Source organism: Eschrichtius robustus, chromosome 11 (assembly GCF_028021215.1).
Source record: "Eschrichtius robustus isolate mEscRob2 chromosome 11, mEscRob2.pri, whole genome shotgun sequence".
Classification (NCBI taxonomy): Eukaryota; Metazoa; Chordata; class Mammalia; order Artiodactyla; family Eschrichtiidae; genus Eschrichtius; species Eschrichtius robustus.
Genome location: NC_090834.1, coordinates 49,839,710 through 49,858,086, shown reverse-complemented (window position 1 = coordinate 49,858,086; position 18,377 = coordinate 49,839,710). Strand labels below are relative to the sequence as shown.

The 18,377-nt window shown below is 35.4% G+C and overlaps 1 protein-coding gene across 10 annotated transcripts in view; it reads right to left on the bottom strand.

Annotated features, from left to right (window-relative positions):
• Positions 1-18,377, bottom strand: part of PICALM (phosphatidylinositol binding clathrin assembly protein) — a 106,835-nt gene that overhangs the window by 44,329 nt on the left and 44,129 nt on the right. For all 10 annotated transcript variants that reach the window (XM_068556744.1, XM_068556746.1, XM_068556743.1 and 7 more), the window contains exons 5-7: positions 7,116-7,209; positions 3,887-3,998; positions 2,163-2,269 (exon numbers count right to left, since the gene is read on the bottom strand). In XM_068556744.1, coding sequence (XP_068412845.1) covers positions 2,163-2,269; positions 3,887-3,998; positions 7,116-7,209 — 313 coding nt within the window. The remainder of the gene's footprint in view (positions 1-2,162; positions 2,270-3,886; positions 3,999-7,115; positions 7,210-18,377) is intronic.

Sequence of the window (18,377 nt, the reverse complement as noted above, 5' to 3'; positions counted from 1 at the left end):
CTTTCAGTACTTCCAAGGACTCAGATGTTGTCTGATGGCTCTAAAAGTTCTAACAGGAGGGGAACAAGAGTTGGAAATTCAACAAGGCTATTAAGTTACCATCTCCACATCTTCTAAGCACCTATATAAACTACCTTGTCACAATCTGAAAAATCCATCACTTCTATGACAAAAACATTACACCAAGAATGAGAAAGGCTGACCATGAACAAGTCCCCTGGGGCATAAGAAGTTAAGGAACAAACCTAATGACAATGACTCTCCCTCCATATAGTATGCTTTCCCTGGCAATCACCACAGATAACAATTTTTAAAACCTATGTTCACTCAAGCAGGTCAGGTTTTATACAAATACCAAGTGATATTTAACCAGGATATAACTGTCCCCACAAAGCAATCTCCATACACTTTCATGATGTTCAGGTACTAGGTAATTTCTAGCAAAAAAGATAAAAACCATTCCTATTTATTCCAACACCCAAATTTAAAAATTCTTTTCCCTCCCATGACTATATGACTATTATTTCATTTTCTAATCATTCTCTCTTCCTTTTCTCAACCTCTCAAGGGCCAGTCCCAGAATGATACCAGTAGAAAATTTGATAAAATAATTCATACTAAGATCTTAAGAGCTAATCACTGATTGATATATTTGTCCTCTTCAAACACATTTGAAAAGGTTACTTGTGTCTTTTTTTTTTTTAAGTATCATTTTAACTTTATTTATTTCTATTTATTTTTGGTTGTGCTGTGTCTTCGTTGCTGCGTGTGGGCTTTCTCTAGTTGCGGGCAGCGGGGTCTACCCTTTGTTGCGGTGCGCGGGCTTCTCATTGCGGGGTTTCTCTTGTTGCGGAGCATGGGCTCTAGGCACGCAGGCCCAGTAGTTGTGGCTCGCGGGCTCTAGAGCGCAGGCTCAGTAGTTGTGGCACACGGGCTTAGTTGCTCCGCAGCATGTGGGATCTTCCCGGACCAGGGATCAAACCTGTGTCCCCTGCATTGGCAGGCATATTCTTAACCATTGCGCCACCAGGGAAGTCCCAGTTATTTGTGTCTTTACTCCAAGAACTAAGGTCTCATAATGAAATTGCTAGCCCAAAGACCACCTCATAAAAGAACAAAAGAAGCCAAAGGGAAAAGCCAACAAATTAAAACTTTATTTAAAGAATTTACTAGAATCATAGCATAAACACTACCTTTTTCTGGTTTTAGTATGTGACTGACCCTAAAGAAATGGGGAAAAAAACACTGATTTCTCCTTGAGAGATACTTTAAATCCAAAATAAATTTCAGTACACTTCATAAAATAGCTGATTAACACCACAAAGCTATTTTCTTCAAAGGTCTCATCATTCTCTTCTATCCTATTCCATCTGCTACAGAATAAAACATCACTATGGTAATAGAGCTAGAATCACCAACTTGCTAGTTTCAGATTAACTACTTGGATGTTATTCATCAGTTATATGGTCTATTCATCTTCTAGAATTATCCTAGCAAGACACCTCTGGTGGTAATGCATAGAGGGCAGAGAAAGGGAAAACAAACAAAAACACTTTAAGTGCTGCCTCTGTGCAAGCAAGATAATGCCCACAAGCATTACCACAACTACCTTCTGTGACAGTCTCAGAAAATTATTTTCAAACAGATTTGTAAAATTAGATTATTCTATAACCTACATGAAAACCTACATGGTTTTCATAATCAATGACAAACAATAAATGCACTATATTCACTTCCGAAGGGAACAAAACATTTTGAACCATGTGGCTCCAGCTGCAACTCTCGCTGGAGAAAAGAGACTTGCACTAACATAGAATACTCTCTACCATATTGAATAGAATAAATCTTCTACAATACATGGCCAATTCCAAACATAAAAGTCACTGCCACCTACCTGATTTCATAGAGAAATAAACAATTTTAAAATAGATTACCTTTCAGTATTCAATACTGAATTAAATATACAGGATATTTTTTATTCAATATTATATCATATTCATACCATAGCACAGAATTCAATATAGCATAGTGATATAATTGAATATATACCTTACTATACTTAAGACACTTCTTTCACTTGGATAGAGACTGATTTCTTTGAAATGCACACTTAAAGACAAAAAAAGCAACTTAAGAGATACAGTCATTTAAAGACAGTTTACCTCTGCAACTTTGAGAAACTCTGAGATTCTTGTCATCCTAGTCAGGAACTTCTTATAGATGTCAAGACCTTCTTTGCACTGGTTCTTTTTCATATCGAAATATTTTTCTGCCAAAAGTAGATGTAAATATACTTTTATTCACTTCAAAATATAACACTCAAAAAGGAAAAAGATTTAAAACAGCTCCAAAGAGATTATATTGATGTCTCAGAGAACACATTCACCCTACAGAAAAAATAGTGTTAAATAAGCTTAGATGTTTAAAGCAAATTAAAATAGAGATGCTGTTATATTAAAAATTAAGAAATTATGACTTTACTCATATTACTAGTATGTTCTACAATATTTCTTCCCTCACAATTCCCTAAATATATACTTGCATGTTAATACAGATCACATTTGACTCCATTTAAAACAGTGCTAACATCTATTTCCAAATATTCTTACTAATGATAAAGAAAGATGAGGGCTTCCCTGGTGGCGCAGTGGTTAAGAATCCGCCTGCCAATGCAGGAGACATGGGTTCGATCCCTGGTCTGGGAAAATCCCACATGCCATGGAGCAACTAAGCCCGTGAGCCACAACTACTGAAGCCTGCGCTCTAGAGCCGACGACCCACAACTACTGAGCCCGTGTGCCACAACTACTGAAGCCCATGCTCCTAGAGCTCATGCTCCTCAACAAGAGAAGCCACTGCAACGAGAAGCCTGCGCACCACAACAAAGAGTAGCCCCTGCTCACCGCAACTAGAGAAAGCCCGCGCGCAGCAACGAACACCCAATGTAGCCAAAAATAAATAAATTAATTTTTAAAAAAAAAAGAAAGAAAGATGGCAACTTTTCCATGTCCAAATGTCACTTGGAAAGCTAATTTAACTTAATATATAAACAGCAGTAAAGAGCTTAATTTACACCAATCACAGGGTGGGAGACTATGCCTTCCAAAACTTTGTAGAAAAGAAAACTTTCCATTTTTCACTTGTTAAAAAAAAACAACCCTATTTCCCTATCTCCATAGATTAAAGCATCCCTGAATGAGTCTGTGTTAAGCCAGCCTATGAAAAACAAATTTAAATAAATTCTAAAAAAAAAAGTACTGAAAAGGGAGAACAATTACATTGGAATATTTGACATCTGACATTTGATACTTTGGCACACTTTGCAGACTGTTAATTGTCTACTCCAACCAAATCCCATTAAAAAAATTAGCATCTCTAGGCAAAATTAACTGCATTCCATATATACTGAATACACAGTAAAGCACCACATTCCTAAAATGCCTCAAAAGTAAAAAGCATCCTTAAAAATGCGTGTTTAATTATTTTAAAATAATTAGCAATCTGAAAATTAAGTTTAGAAAAAAATACCAATTTTACAGTTAAAGTTCATTTTGGAGTAAATTGTGAGGAAATGATTTTCCTGAGACAGAAAATTCCAACTTAATTTTTATGAAATTTTTGTATTTCTAAAAATAATAAAACTGATAGAAAAAAACAGATATATCTAAAAAATACAAAACTCATCTAGCTGAACATTCTAGTTGTATAAGTATTTAATCACTTAGCATGTGTAGTCAGATATAAAACTCTTTTCTCCAAATTGTTACAATGAATGACTATATCTCAATGGATTTTTAGGCAGCTTTAAGTAACAACTTAGACAATATTATTTACTATATGACACAAGATAAGAAATAAAATGTTATTAAACTATAGAAATATTTACCCAACAGGTTAATAATTCCTTCATTGTATGCTGCAAACAGTCTAATGGCATCTTTGAACAGGAGCATGAAGGCAGCATTTATTACCCCATTTGTAAGTTCATTGCTATTAACCTGGAAAAAAAAAAAAAAGAAAGATTAGCTAATGTTTTGTTTTAAAATGACAATTACTTCCTTCAAATTAAAGTACAATGAATTCAAACATTTAGGTGTATGAGAGGAAGACATTGATCTCTAGCAATCAGAGTTATAGCCATATAGTGCAAAAATCTTGATCAAAGAGTTCAGATTTATTTAAAAGCTACAAACACAAATCCTACAACATTCAATTTAGTTCAGAAATAAGTCACTGAGAACAAAAGTACCCTTTAACTCTTGAAATTCTTAGGCTACATCTCAAAAGTCTTTTAAGTTCATTTCAATATTAAATACTTCTAATTGCAAAATAAAGCCCATTTCTAGGTAGAAGTTCACTCTGAGTCATGAAGAATTTACTGAATATTTTTAAATCAAAAAATATTTATTAAATGGCTACTACAATCACCAAGGCACTGAGTTAAGCTAGGCAGAATATACATTTTTTAAAAAAAAATATAACTTTTCCCAATATTACAAACAAGCTCACCTTCAAAATGGTTATAATAATATTTCTACCTCACATTGTTACTGGGAGAATTAAATGATATATTGAGTGTAAAGAGCCTGATGCAGTACTTTACAAATAAATGATCAATATTTATTATTATTAGTGAATTATGCTTTAACAAAAAAAGCACTTATTTGTTTACCAAGAAATACAAGATATACCTTTAGTTTTATCTTAAAGAAAGAATCAAAAGGATAAACCAAATTTATCTTAAATTCCTTTTTAGATATCTAAGTACATGATAGTTACCTTGTTAGGTATAGAAAAATATAAGCACAAAGCTGAACGGTAAGCAACCAACTGGTAAATATTTGCAGAATATCTGACAAGGTTGACTTCCATTATAGAGAGAATTCTATAAGACAATTCACAAAATAAAAAATACATATAGCTAATAACATGTGAAAAGAAGTTCAACTTCACTGATCAAGTAAATTAAAATAATCAAATTAAATTACTGAACTATCCTTTCTTGAGCACCAGACTAGTAGGTATCAAGATAATCAAAACCAAGGTATTATTCTATACAGATAAGGATGAAGAAAAACAGGCACCTATTGACAAGTGAGTGGCTCAACCCTTTTGGAGTGTTAAGTTGGCAATATTTAAAATTTAAATTTCTTAAAAATTTAAATGTTGGGACTTCCCTGGTGGCGCAGTGGTTAAGAATCCACCTGCCAATGCAGGGGACACGGGTTTGATCCCTGGTCCGGGAAGATCCCACATGCCGCAGAGCAACTAAGCCCACGCATCACAACTACTGAGCCTGTGTTCTACAGCCCACGAGCCACAACTACTGAGCACGGGCACCACAACTACTGAACCTGTGAGCTGCAACTACTGAGGCCACACTCGGCAACTACTGAAGCACACACACCTAGAGACAGTGCTCCGCAACAAGAGAAGCCACCGCAATGAGAAGCCCACGCACCATGACGAAGAGTAGCCCTGGCTCGCCCCAACTACAGAAAGCCCCCGCGCAGCAATGAAGACCCAACGCAGCCAAAATAAATTAAAACATAAATAAATAAAGTTAGTATTCCTTAAAAAAAAAACATTTAAATGTTTATGTCCTTGAACCACCAAATTCTTTTTCTAGGCATTAACCCTAAAGAAATAGGTTTATAAATGTGTAGATACACTATTATCTAACACACATAGAGTATGTAGTGTCCCTCCCTCTTCTGTTTTTTTTCTCCATTTATTTTCTGAATTAAAAACCAAAATACCCTAAATATTTATCAACAGGAGGATCAGGTAAGTTGTTACACACAATGCAGTATAATAGACACTGAAAAGAATATGCAATTTTATAAAGGTACCCACAATAAATTAAGTGAAAAAAAAGTTCATGGTTGGACCCTTTCTCTATAAAAACCAAAATAAAGCTCAGTAGTTACATTAATCCCCTGTCATCTAGACTAGGGGCCAGCAAACTTTTTTGTAAAGGGCCTGATCGTGAGTATTTTAGACTTGCAGGCCATATGGTCTCTGTCACAACTACTCAGCCCCGTTATTACATCAAAAAAAGCAGCCACAGACAACATGTAACCAATGAGCCTGTTCTAAAAACACAATTGTGGACACTGAAAAATAAACTTCATATACTTTTCACCTGTTAAAAATATTCTTTTTTTTTTATTATTTGCAACTATTTAAAAATGTAAAAATATTCTTTTTATTATTTGCAACCATTTAAAAATGTTCTCAGTTCACAAGCCTATAAAGAAATACTAGTTTGAGAACCTGTTCTAGTCTATAAAGCACCTTCAGGATTCATTTATTGAATGTTTACTGAACACTATCTATGTGCCACACACTACCGACAATGGGGACACAGCAGGGAAAAAGAAGACCTGGTCCCTGCCCTCCAGAAGCTTAAAGACTACCAACTAATAGCACACCATTAAAGGAAAATCAATTTCAGCATAAAACTGTCACAGTTCCAATCACTAACTTGCACTTACAAGCTCTAAAATACAATGTCTTTAAGCTAGATGCACCAAAAAAGAAAAGACTTGTAAATGCTAACACCTAACATATTACAAACAAATGACAAAGCTGGCAACTTGGTTCAAGTAACAGTCATTAAAACAAAAATCCCAGGGAACACAACATCCTTGGGCAATAGCTATATAACATGTTGTTACAAGTATATTTGAACTTCCCTTTATTTCTCAATAACTGTCATGCTTTGAGTTCTACAATGCAGACAAAAAGTGAAATATTAAGTTAGCTCATCATAAAGAAAATCTTTATACATTTTTAATATCTAAAAACCATTATCAAAAGGAAGTAGATTTTCACACCAATCTCTTTATCTCTCCATCACTTTCTTTAGCTTGTATACCCTATAATTTGGGCGTTAGAGAAGCACCACCAAAGAAATCAGAGTAAATCTAGAACAATTATAAAAACGGAAAGTAATCTGATTTGGGACCACATTTATAGAAAATCCTTAGGCAAATAGGATATTAGTGTGAAAAAATTAGTCTACGATAACTTGAGAATAAAAACTCTGACCAATTAAAATGATACAATTTTTAAAATCTCAAATTATAAAAGCATTTATGCAATCAACTTACATTAAAATCAAGAAGGGCATCCATTTGATTTTGAATAATTGGTACAGTTTTTAGGAGTTTTTCTGTGTTCATTGTTCTCATAACTCCATCAGCCCTGTTTAAAAAACAAAAACAAAAAACAATTGAGTTTGTTATTAAATCTACATTTTGAACTCCCATCTGGTTCTCTATGTAAACAGAACAAGGTGCTACAAAACATTGCATTTTTAAGTCATTATTGAACCTGAAACCTCAAGTATCAATAGAAATCATATAGAAAAAACAAAAACAGGAAACACCCTTATGTCCAATATCAAGGTGCTCCTTTATAACTAAAAAGAAGATGTAAAGCATGAGACATAAAAATAAAAGCTTACATTATATAGCCAAGTTTATACTACACTTTTTACATGAGAAAATCATCTGATCCTCACACCACTCATGTGTGTAAAGGGCAGTTTTACAGATTTTTTTTTTAATTATAAATTTAAAAATTCATTTCCCTCAAATCACTAAATAGGACACAATGGAGTCTGCAGTTAACACAAGTCTTGGTGAGCACCACTTTATTTAAGGTAGTTTATTTGTGACTCAAATCAAAATAAAATTATTTTATTATAAAATAAAGGACAATTTTACCAAGTCATTCGAATCTGGCCATTAAAGTAAGTGATAATTAAGAGGAATGGTTTTTAATAAAATGTTCTGTTAAATATTTCCAAAAAGATTTCTTTAAATATTTCTTTAGATATTTCTAAAAATAGAGAAATATCAGCAGTACCAAATAAACTAGAATTTTACAAAACTGACACCAAAAGCACTAGATAAGAGGTACTGGGGTTAAGGCGCAGAACTAACGCTAAGTGTTTATTATATATCAGGCTCCATATTAGGGGCCTGATGTATGTTTTTCAAATCCTCACAAAAATCCCGTGGACAGCCTTGTCCCATTTTATAGACAATGAAATTTTAGGTTCAGGGAGGTTATGACTATCTAAGTTCAGAAAACGAATTCATTTTAGGGTCAGTATGTAAACCCAGGAGTATGAGACTCCAAAACAGTGCTTTTCGTAACCTTTTGGCAGAGGAACAAGACCCTTTCAAAAAATATACAGGCTTTCCCTAATTTAAAAATGATCCATACTTATAAACAGCTGTTCTACCCTAAGCTACCCCTTCAACCACAACTCCAGATACCAGAAAAACAATTAAGCTATGAAAAGCAAAAACAGTGCTTTGCAGGATAAAACAAGAGTTTGAAGAACAAACACTGGACTGCCTTACATAGGCAGCTATTGACCAGCTTTAGTCCAACAACTCTCCCACATAAGATGTGTTAACCCACGGACACCTATATCCTCTCAGGTATTAAACTACATTGACTGGAGTTTGGGGATAAAGACACGACTCCCTCTTTGTAACCCTTTCTTTATTCTCATACACATCACACTCTTGTTTTATCAGTCACCGTTAGTCCCCTTTTAGTTCTTCCTCCCTCTCCTTGCTGAAGTAATTTTTGACCTCCTGGTCACTTCCCCTCCATCACAGAAGACTTGAATACTGGCTCAGTTTTTCTCAGTTAACTTCAACATCTTAACATGCACAACCAATCCAACATCTTGATCGCAAAATCCCTTAACCACAACCCCTATTCCCATAGTCAGATCCTGACCTTAACTGCCCATCCCCACAAGAAACAACATTATTCCTACTCCCACTCCTACTCCCTTACCCCCACCTTAAGAAAAAGACAAAATTCAGACACCTTATCCTGACAATAACCTTTTAACTTTCCAGCTGCCTTGGTCAAGTGTCCCATGGCAAAAACTATTTGACTTTATCATAAACTTCAACGCATCAACCCCACCACTACCCTCATTGATCCCTTTTCATTTTTCCTTCTTTAATCTAGCTTATAATTCCACAGATCATTACTATAATCACTCCCTTGCTAATACCCTCTCTTACACCTCTCATTCCCTGCAGTCACCTGGCAAATTCACAATCCTGGGTGAACACACATTTATCTTCTCCATGCCTGTACACATGCAGCTGAGTGCTAGTGAGGAAAACTGAGTAAACTGGTAAAACTACAAATTCTTGATCATCAGCCTCAAATGGGGACTCAGCATTGCCAGCAGTCCTCTTAGCCTCTCTAGTGAATCCCTCCCCTGAGTACTTTCAAACCACCTTCTCCCACCTGTCCTTCTCCACCCCTCCCCCACATCCAACACACAAACTCTCAGCTCATAACTCTCAAAATATTTCAAACAGAAATAGAAAATGACAAAAAGAGATTGTCTGATTATCTTGCCACCAAAACTACATTTATCTGATCTGCTCCTATTACAATGGAGGAAGTCTATTTCTTTCTATCAAATGTAAATATCACTCACACAGGTCCTTTGGATCCCACTCTGTCACAATCTTTGGTTTTCCTCTTTCTCTCTAACACAGCAGTGTCCAATAGAACTATCTGCAATGGTAGAAATGTCCTACACCTACACCGTTCAGTATGGTAGCCACTAACCACACGTGGCTACTGAGCACCTGAAATGTGGTTGATGCAACTGAGGAAATGAATTTTTAATTTTATTTCAGGTTAATTTAAACAGCCACATGTGGCAAACAGCTACCATATTGGACAGTGCAGATCATTAATCTCTTTTACACTAGATCCTTCCCATGAACATGCAAGCGAAGTCTACCACACTTTAAAGATTACCACACTTTAAACACAAACACACACACACTTGCACTAACCCCATATTCCCATTCAGCTACCACTTCTATTGCATAGTCAAGCATACTTCTTAAAAGAGTTGCCACTTCCTTGCTTTTCATTCATTATTCAATTCACTCCAGTATGAGATCCACCCTTGCCTCTTCATGTTGCCTCTCCAGTGGGTACTTGTCTAACATTACCTGACTAGACTTCTCAGCATCATTCAGAAGTTTCTCTCATTCTTGTAATACTCTGTCTTAGCATCCCCTATATCCCTCACTCCTTGTTTTCTTCCTACCTCACTATCACTTTTTTAGTCTCTTTCATTGACTCCTCATCCTCTACTCATTCTCTAAAATAAATGCTGTGTATCTCAAGATTTTTTTAGGCCCTCTCCTCTCATTCTCTATTTATTCCCTAGGATACTGTCATTCCCAAGGCAGAAATTACCAAACTGCCATTGATATGTTTATATTCCCAGACTAGAAATCTCAAAGTTCCTAGTTAGTATTGTTGAATTGCCTAATTGAAACCTTATCTTATAAAAATCACAGGCATCTAAAAACTAATATTTCAAATACTAAATCCTTAATTTTTAACCACTATACACTACCCTACTCTGCTCCCCAAAACCTTCCCAGTAAAAGGTAACATCTCCCCAGTGACTTAGGCCAGAAACTGTGGGGATGTTTTTTTATTCTTCCCTCTCTCACTAGCCTACACATCATTTCATCCCAGAGAACTTTAAATTTTTCAATTAAGAAAAATCCTAAGTTATCACATGCTTACATCAGACTTCAAAAAACTCAACTCACAATACCAAATGCTTAAATACGATTCAGACCAAATGCATGACAATTCACACTCCATGTAGAACGCAAGTTTTTATTACTTCTTAAATAGATTATAATTAAATTCAGATACTTGCTTCCCAAATATAAGAGCAATGAATTAAAGGATGATCATCCATATCCTTACTCACAGACAATACCTCTATTATTCTTTCTTTTGCTTGTTATGTAACAATGTCTTGTTACTTTGAACCGTACTAACTTAGAATTCAAGATAATTCAACATGGTAAGTTAACACTATCAAAAAATGGAATGTTAAACAAATAGAAAATGAAGGGACCAATCTTTAACATAACGAACTAAAAAGATAAATCTACAGGCAATTTATAGGGTCCATTTTTCACAGAACCGTTTAATGTACTATTTAGAAACACCTAGTCACCTTTTCAAAAACTATTACATATCTACTATGTTTAGATACTGTGGAAAGTCCTGAAGATATGAATCTGAGTAAGACTATATTGTCTTCATGGACGGACAATCTCATATAGAATCTAACAGAAATAAGGCTTCCTCAAAAACATGATGTTTGAGTGAATTCTTGAAGAATGACTAAGAATTTGCCAGAATAATGAATAAGGGGCTAGATAAAAGAAGTATATTTAAGTGAAAAGTCATTTAACCATACAAGGGTAATAATTCATTTTGATTTTGAATATACTGTATTTCTATTAAAAATTACAGTTAATCTCCACCTCAATTTCTAAATACCAAGATATATTCTAAATGAATCAAAGATTTAAATATAAAATACTGGATCCATAAAAATATCCAATGAAAACATAAATAGCTAGTTGATCACTTTGGGGTAGAAAACCCCGCTCCAAGTTTGCTTAAAAGACAACAGCCATAAAAATAAAGATAACAATTTTTATCACATAAGATTTTTTTTAAGTTTCAATACTGCTAAAAAAAAAAACCAGGAGCAGTATTTGTAACCTGTGACAGTTTACTTTCCCAATAAAACCAAAAGCTTATTTGTTAGTTTGCCATGTGCTATAAGCATAACATAAAATATATCATTTAATCCTCATAACAATCCTAATAGATAAGTGCTATTAAAATCACCATTCTACAGATGAAAAAATATTTACAGATGAAATAACGTGGAGCTTAAGTCAAGGCTTCCCAATTGTGCCACAGCAGACTACTATGGTACAAATGGATTATATGTATGCCAACACATTAATGCCTAACCCTTCAGCCTCAAGCGGTCTTCTCCATGTAACCCACTGTCCTGTACAAATAACATAAGTTTGTGTGGCATGATGTGGAAATAGTTGGCAAACTGATGGATATGTAAAAAAAAGATACTTGTTCTTAGGAAATAGACACTAAAGTATTAAAAGCTATACAATGTAAAAAGGAATGAGGTATGTAATCCACTTTCAAATGGATCAAAAAAAGAAGTATACAAACACACATACACAAAGAATGATTAAACAAATGTGACAAAATGTTAAAACCCAGTAAATCTGAGTAAAGTGTATAGGAGTTATCTGTTATTATCCTTGCAGCATTTCAGGAAGTGAAATTATTTCAAAATAAAATTATTTTTTAAAACTTAACAAGCTGGCAGAAGTATCCTACTAAAATCTTTCATCTAACTGGAGTGAAGCTACAAATCAAACCTAAATTTATCTGACTAAACAGCCAGTTAGTCTTAAGACAACAGAAAAGAACTGTAAAAGCCCAACAGAGAAGTGGGCAAAGGACATTGAAAGGCAATTAACAAAGCATGAATGGCATTTTTAAAAAGAGAGAAACAGGCTCAATATCACCATTTAAAAATTAGTTGATCAACCAACATAAAATGAACATCTAATGAGATACATTTTCATGATGATGGAAGAAAACAGAGGAAGAGGTATTTATAACTGTAATTAACTCAATAATCTGGTACCACTTTTATCCAGGGGAATTTAGTATTTTCTAATAAAATGGTAAATGTCTATAACGTTTGACTTGTCAATTCTAAGAATTTATTCTACAGGAAACTTTACTTAATGCAACCAGAGAGAGGACAGACGGAAGAAGAATTACAATCCTGCAGCCTGCAGAATGAAAACCACAATCACAGAAAGACAGACAAAATGAAAAGGCGGAGGACTATGTCCCAGATGAAGGAACAAGATAAAACCCCAGAAAAACAACTAAATGAAGTGGAGATAGGCAACCTTCCAGGAAAAGAATTCTGAATAACGATACTGAAGATGATTCAGGACCTCGGAAAAAGAATGGAGTCAAACATCGAGAAGATGCAAGAAATGTTCAACAAAGCTCTAGAAGAATTAAAGAACAAAAACCTAGACGAATTAAAGAACAAACAGAGATGAACAATAAAATAACTGAAATGAAAAACACACTAGAAGGAATCAACAGCAGAATAACTGAGGCAGAAGAAAGGATAAGTGACCTGGAAGACAGAATGGTGGAATTCAATGCTGCAGAACAGAATAAAGAAAAAAGAATGAAAAGAAATGAAGACAGCCTAAGAGACCGCTGGGACAACATTAAACACACCAACATTCACATTATAGGAGTCCCAGAAGAAGAGAGAAAGGACCCAAGAAAATATTTGAAGAGATTTTAGTCAAAAACTTCCCTAACATGGGAAAGGAAATAGGCACCCAAGTCCAGGAAGCACAGAGAGTTCCAGGCAGGATAAACCCAAGCAGAAACACGCCGAGACACATAATAATCAAACTGACAAAATTAAAGACAAAGAAAAATTATTAAAGCAACAAGGGAAAAATGACAACATACAAGGGAACTCCCATAAGGTTAACAGCTGATTTCTCAGCAGAAACTCTGCAAGCCAGAAGGGAGTGGCACGACATATTTAAAGTGATGGAAGGGAAGAACCTACAACCAAGAATACTCTACCCAGGAAGGATCTCATTCAGATTCGACAGAGAAATCAAAAGCTTTACAAACAAGCAAAAGCTAAGAGAATTCAGCACCACCAAACCAGCTCAACAACAAATGCTAAAGGAACGTCTCTAAGTGGGAAACACAAGAGAAGAAAACGACCTACAAAAACAAACCCAAAACAATTAAGAAAATGGTAATAGGAACATACATATCGATAATTACCTTAAATGTGAATGGATTAAATGCTCCAACCAAAAGACACAGACTGGCTGAATGGATACAAAAACAAGACCCATATATATACTGTCTACAAGAGTCCCACTTCAGACCTAGGGACACATACACACGGAAACTGAGGGGATGGAAAAAGATATTCCATGCAAATGGAAATCAAAAGAAAGCTGGAGTAGCAATACTCATATCAGATAAAATAGACTTTAAAATAAAGAACGTTACAAGAGACAAGGAAGGATATTACATAATGATCAAGGGATCAATCCAAGAAGAAGATATAACAATTATAAATATATTTGCACCCAACAAAGAAGCACCTCACTACATAAGGCAAATGCTAACAGCTATAAAAGAGGAAATTGACAGTAACACAATAATAGCGGGGGATTTTAACACCTCAACTTACACCAATGGACAGATCATCCAGACAGAAAATTAATAAGGAAACACAAGCTTTCAACGCCACAAAAGACCACATAGATTTAATTGATATTTATAGGACATTCCATCCAAAAACAGCAGATTACACTTCCTTCTCAAGGGCACACAGAACATTCTTCAGGACAGATCACATCTTGGGTCACAAAACAAGCCTCAGTAAATTTAAGAAAATTGAAATCGTATCAAGCATCTTTTCCGACCACAACACTATGAGATTAGAAATAAATTACAGGGAAAAGAACCATAAAAACACAAACAAATGGAGGCTAAACAATACATTACTAAATAACCAAGAGATCACTGAAGAAATCAAAGAGAAAATTAAAAAATACCTAGATACAAATGACAATGAACAGACGACGATCCAAAACCTATGGGATGCAGCAAAAGCAGTTCTAAGAGGGAAGTTTATAGCAATACAATCCTACCTCAAGAAACAAGAGAACTATCAAATAAACAATCTAACCTTACACCTAAAGGAACTAGAGAAAGAACAAACAAAACCCAAAGTTAGTAGAAGGAAAGAAATCATAAAGATCAGAGCAGAAATAAATGAAATAGAAACAAAGAAAACAATAGCAAAGATCAATAAAACTAAAAGCTGGTTCTTTGAGAAGATAAACAAAATTGATAAACCTTTAGCCAGACCCATCAAGAAAAAGAGGGAGAGGACTCAAATCAATAAAATTAGAAATGAAAAAGGAGGAGTTACAACAGACACCGAAGAATTACAAAGCATCCTAAGAGACTACTACAAGCAACTCTATGCCAATAAAATGGACAACCTGGAAGAAATGGACAGATTCTTAGAAAGGTATAACCTTCTAAGACTGAACCAGGAAGAAACAGAAAATATGAACAGACCAATCACAAGTAATGAAATTGAAACTGTGATTAAAAATCTTCCAACAAACAGAAGTCCAGGACCAGATGGCTTCACAGGTGAATTCTTTCAAACATTTAGAGAAGAGCTAACACCCATCCTTCTCAAACTCTTCCAAAAAATTGCAGAGGAAGGAACCCTCCCAAACTCATTCTATGAGGCCACCATCACCCTGATACCAAAACCAGAGAAAGATACTACAAAAAAAGAAAATTACAGACCAATATCACTGATGAATATAGATGCAAAAACCCTCAGCAAAATACTAGCAAACAGAATCCAACAATACATTAAAAGGATCATAAACCATGATCAAGTGGGATTTATCCCAGGGATGAAAGGATTCAGATACTATAAAACTCTTAGAGTAAAACATATGCGGAACACTCTCTGACATAAATTGCAGCAATATCTTTTTTAATCCACCTCCTTTAGTAACAAAAATAACAACAAAAATCGACAATACTTAAAAGCTTTTTCACAACAAAGGAAACCATAAACAAAACAGAAAGACAACCAACAGAATGGGATAAATATGTTTGCAAATAAAACAACCGACAAGGGATTAATCTCCAAAATATACAAACAGCTCATGCAGCTCTATGTCAGAAAAACAAACAACCCAATCGAAAAATGTGCAGGAGATCAAACCAGACATCTCTCCAAAGAAGACATACAGATGGCCAAGAGGCACATGAAAAGCTGCTCAACATCACTAATTATTAGGGAAATGCAAATCAAAACTACATCGAGGCATCACCTCACACTGGTTAGAATGGGCATCATCAGAAAATCTACAAACAGTAAATGCTGCTAGAGAGGGTGTGGAGAAAAGGGAACCCTCTTGCACTGTTGGTGGGAATGTAAATTGATAGTCACTATGGAGAACAGTATGGAGGGTCCTTAAAAAACTAAAAATAGAACTACCATACGACCCAGCAATCCTACTACTGAGCATATACCCAGAGAAAACCATAATTCAAAAAGACACATGAACCCCAATGTTCATTGTAGCACTATTTACAATAGCCGGGTCATGGAAGCAACCTAAATGTCCATCAACAGATGAATGGATAAAGAAGATGTGGTATAGACATACAATGGAATATTACTCGGCCATAAAAAGGAACGAAATTGGATCATTTGTAGAGACGTGGAAGGACCTAGAGACTGTCATACAGAGTGAAGTAAGTCAGAAAGAGAAAAACAAATATCGTATGTTAACGCACGTATGTGGAATCTAGAAAAATGGCACAGATGAACCGGTTTGCAAGGCAGAAACAGAGATACAGAAGTAGAGAACAAACGTATGGACACCAAGGGAGGAAAGCAGCTGGGGGTGGGGGAGGGTGGGATGAATTGGGAGATTGGGATTGACACATATACACTAATATGTATAAAATAGATAACTAATAAGAACCTGCTGTATAGCACAGGGAACTCCACCTCGCTGTAGAGTAGAAACTAACACAACATTGTAAAATGACTATATTCCAATTAAAAAAAAAACAAAAACAAACAAACAAAAAAAACTGCCCAGTCATATGGTTTGGCCCTCTTTAAGCAGAAGAGTGGATCTTCTCCAGGAATCTCTGATCAGATCCCTGGAAGCTAATTTATAACAAAGCCCAAAGCTAATGGCTCCCTATGAGGGCCATAGCAGCATCCACATACAAGGTGTCAAGATGAGGAGTGGGCCTTTGGTAAATCATAGAACTACTATGCTGATTAATCCTTCTGCCACAGTTTTCTTGTTGAAAGCCCTGCCATACATTTTGATGCTGTGTAAAGTTTCCTTATTCCGTATGTCCATTCCTAGGGAGTAAGCCCAAATCTAGTTTGTTATTCCCCCTTATTCTCTAAAACAATAATACTTGTATATACATCTAACATAATTAAATAAATGTTAGTTACATAAAAAAAATGCAACCATATGTAAAAGAATGGTCAGTGTGTTACTTTTGTAAGATAAAAAAAATGAGAATAAATCAAATGTACATCCAGAACATTCTAAAGCCATTCAGAAGAATGAGATGGGGATTTCCCTGGTGGCACAGTGGTTAAGAATCCACCTGCCAATGCAGGGGACACGGGTTCGAGCCCCGGTTCGGGAAAATCCCACATGCCACAGAGCAACTAAGCCCGTACGCCACAACTACTAAGCCTGTGCTCTAGAGCCCGCAAGCCACAACTACCAAAGCCCATGCGGCCTAGAGCTCGTGCTCCTCAACAAGAGAAGCCACGGCGGTGAGAAGCCCGCGCACTGCAACGAAGAGTAGCCCCCGCTTGCCGCAACTGGAGAAAGTCCGTGTGCAGCAATGAAGACCCAACGCAGCCAAAATAAATAATTAAAAAAAAAAAAAAAGGATGAGATGGATCTATGTGTACAGACATTGAAAATACCTAAAATATATATTAGGGGAGGGAAGCAGTCTTCAAATAATGTGATTATGTAATTTTCTGTGTCCCTTCATACATGTATTTACACACAGAAAACTGATTAGATACCCCAAAATATTGTTTCTTTAAGTCAGAATGCTATGTTGCCTGAATTTTTGTAATAGTTTATTACTTTTGTAAACATAAAAACTTGTTACCCTAGTAAATAAAACTTTACTATTTACTACACAAACCCTCTCCAAAACTGCAACAGTCTACTGAGGTTTTTGCCATCATATAATAAATTTCACACCTTCAACTTATACTCTTATGCTCTATATTTTTCTTTCTTATTTATACTGATATATATGTGTATGTGTATGTATCTGGGTATTTTATACACCCAGATACATACACAAGTTGTGCTATTCTTGAGTCCATTCAGTCACAGGTCCTCTTTGATTCACTTTCCTTTTCCTTAGCATTAAATAAGAGTAATTTCCTTTAAATCAGTACTAATTACATCGTACATAATCAAGGGCTGTTCTCATCCAAATAATAAAAGTTTGCTCTATTAAATATAAAAATGCAGCAACACACCTCAATCACGAAACTGGCCCTTCAGATTAGAAAAAAAGTTACAATTTTTAAAATATATTAATCTGGGACTTCCCTGGTGGCGCAGTGGTTAAGACTCCACGCTCCCAAAGCCGGGGGCCCAGGTTCGATCCCTGGTCAGGGAACTAGATCCCACATGCATGTCGCAACTAACAGTTCACATGCCACAACAAAGGAGACCATGTGCCACAACTAAGGAGCCAGCAAGCCGCAAGTAAGGAACCCATGAGCAGCAACTAAGATACAGCACAACCAAATAAATATTTTAAATATATAT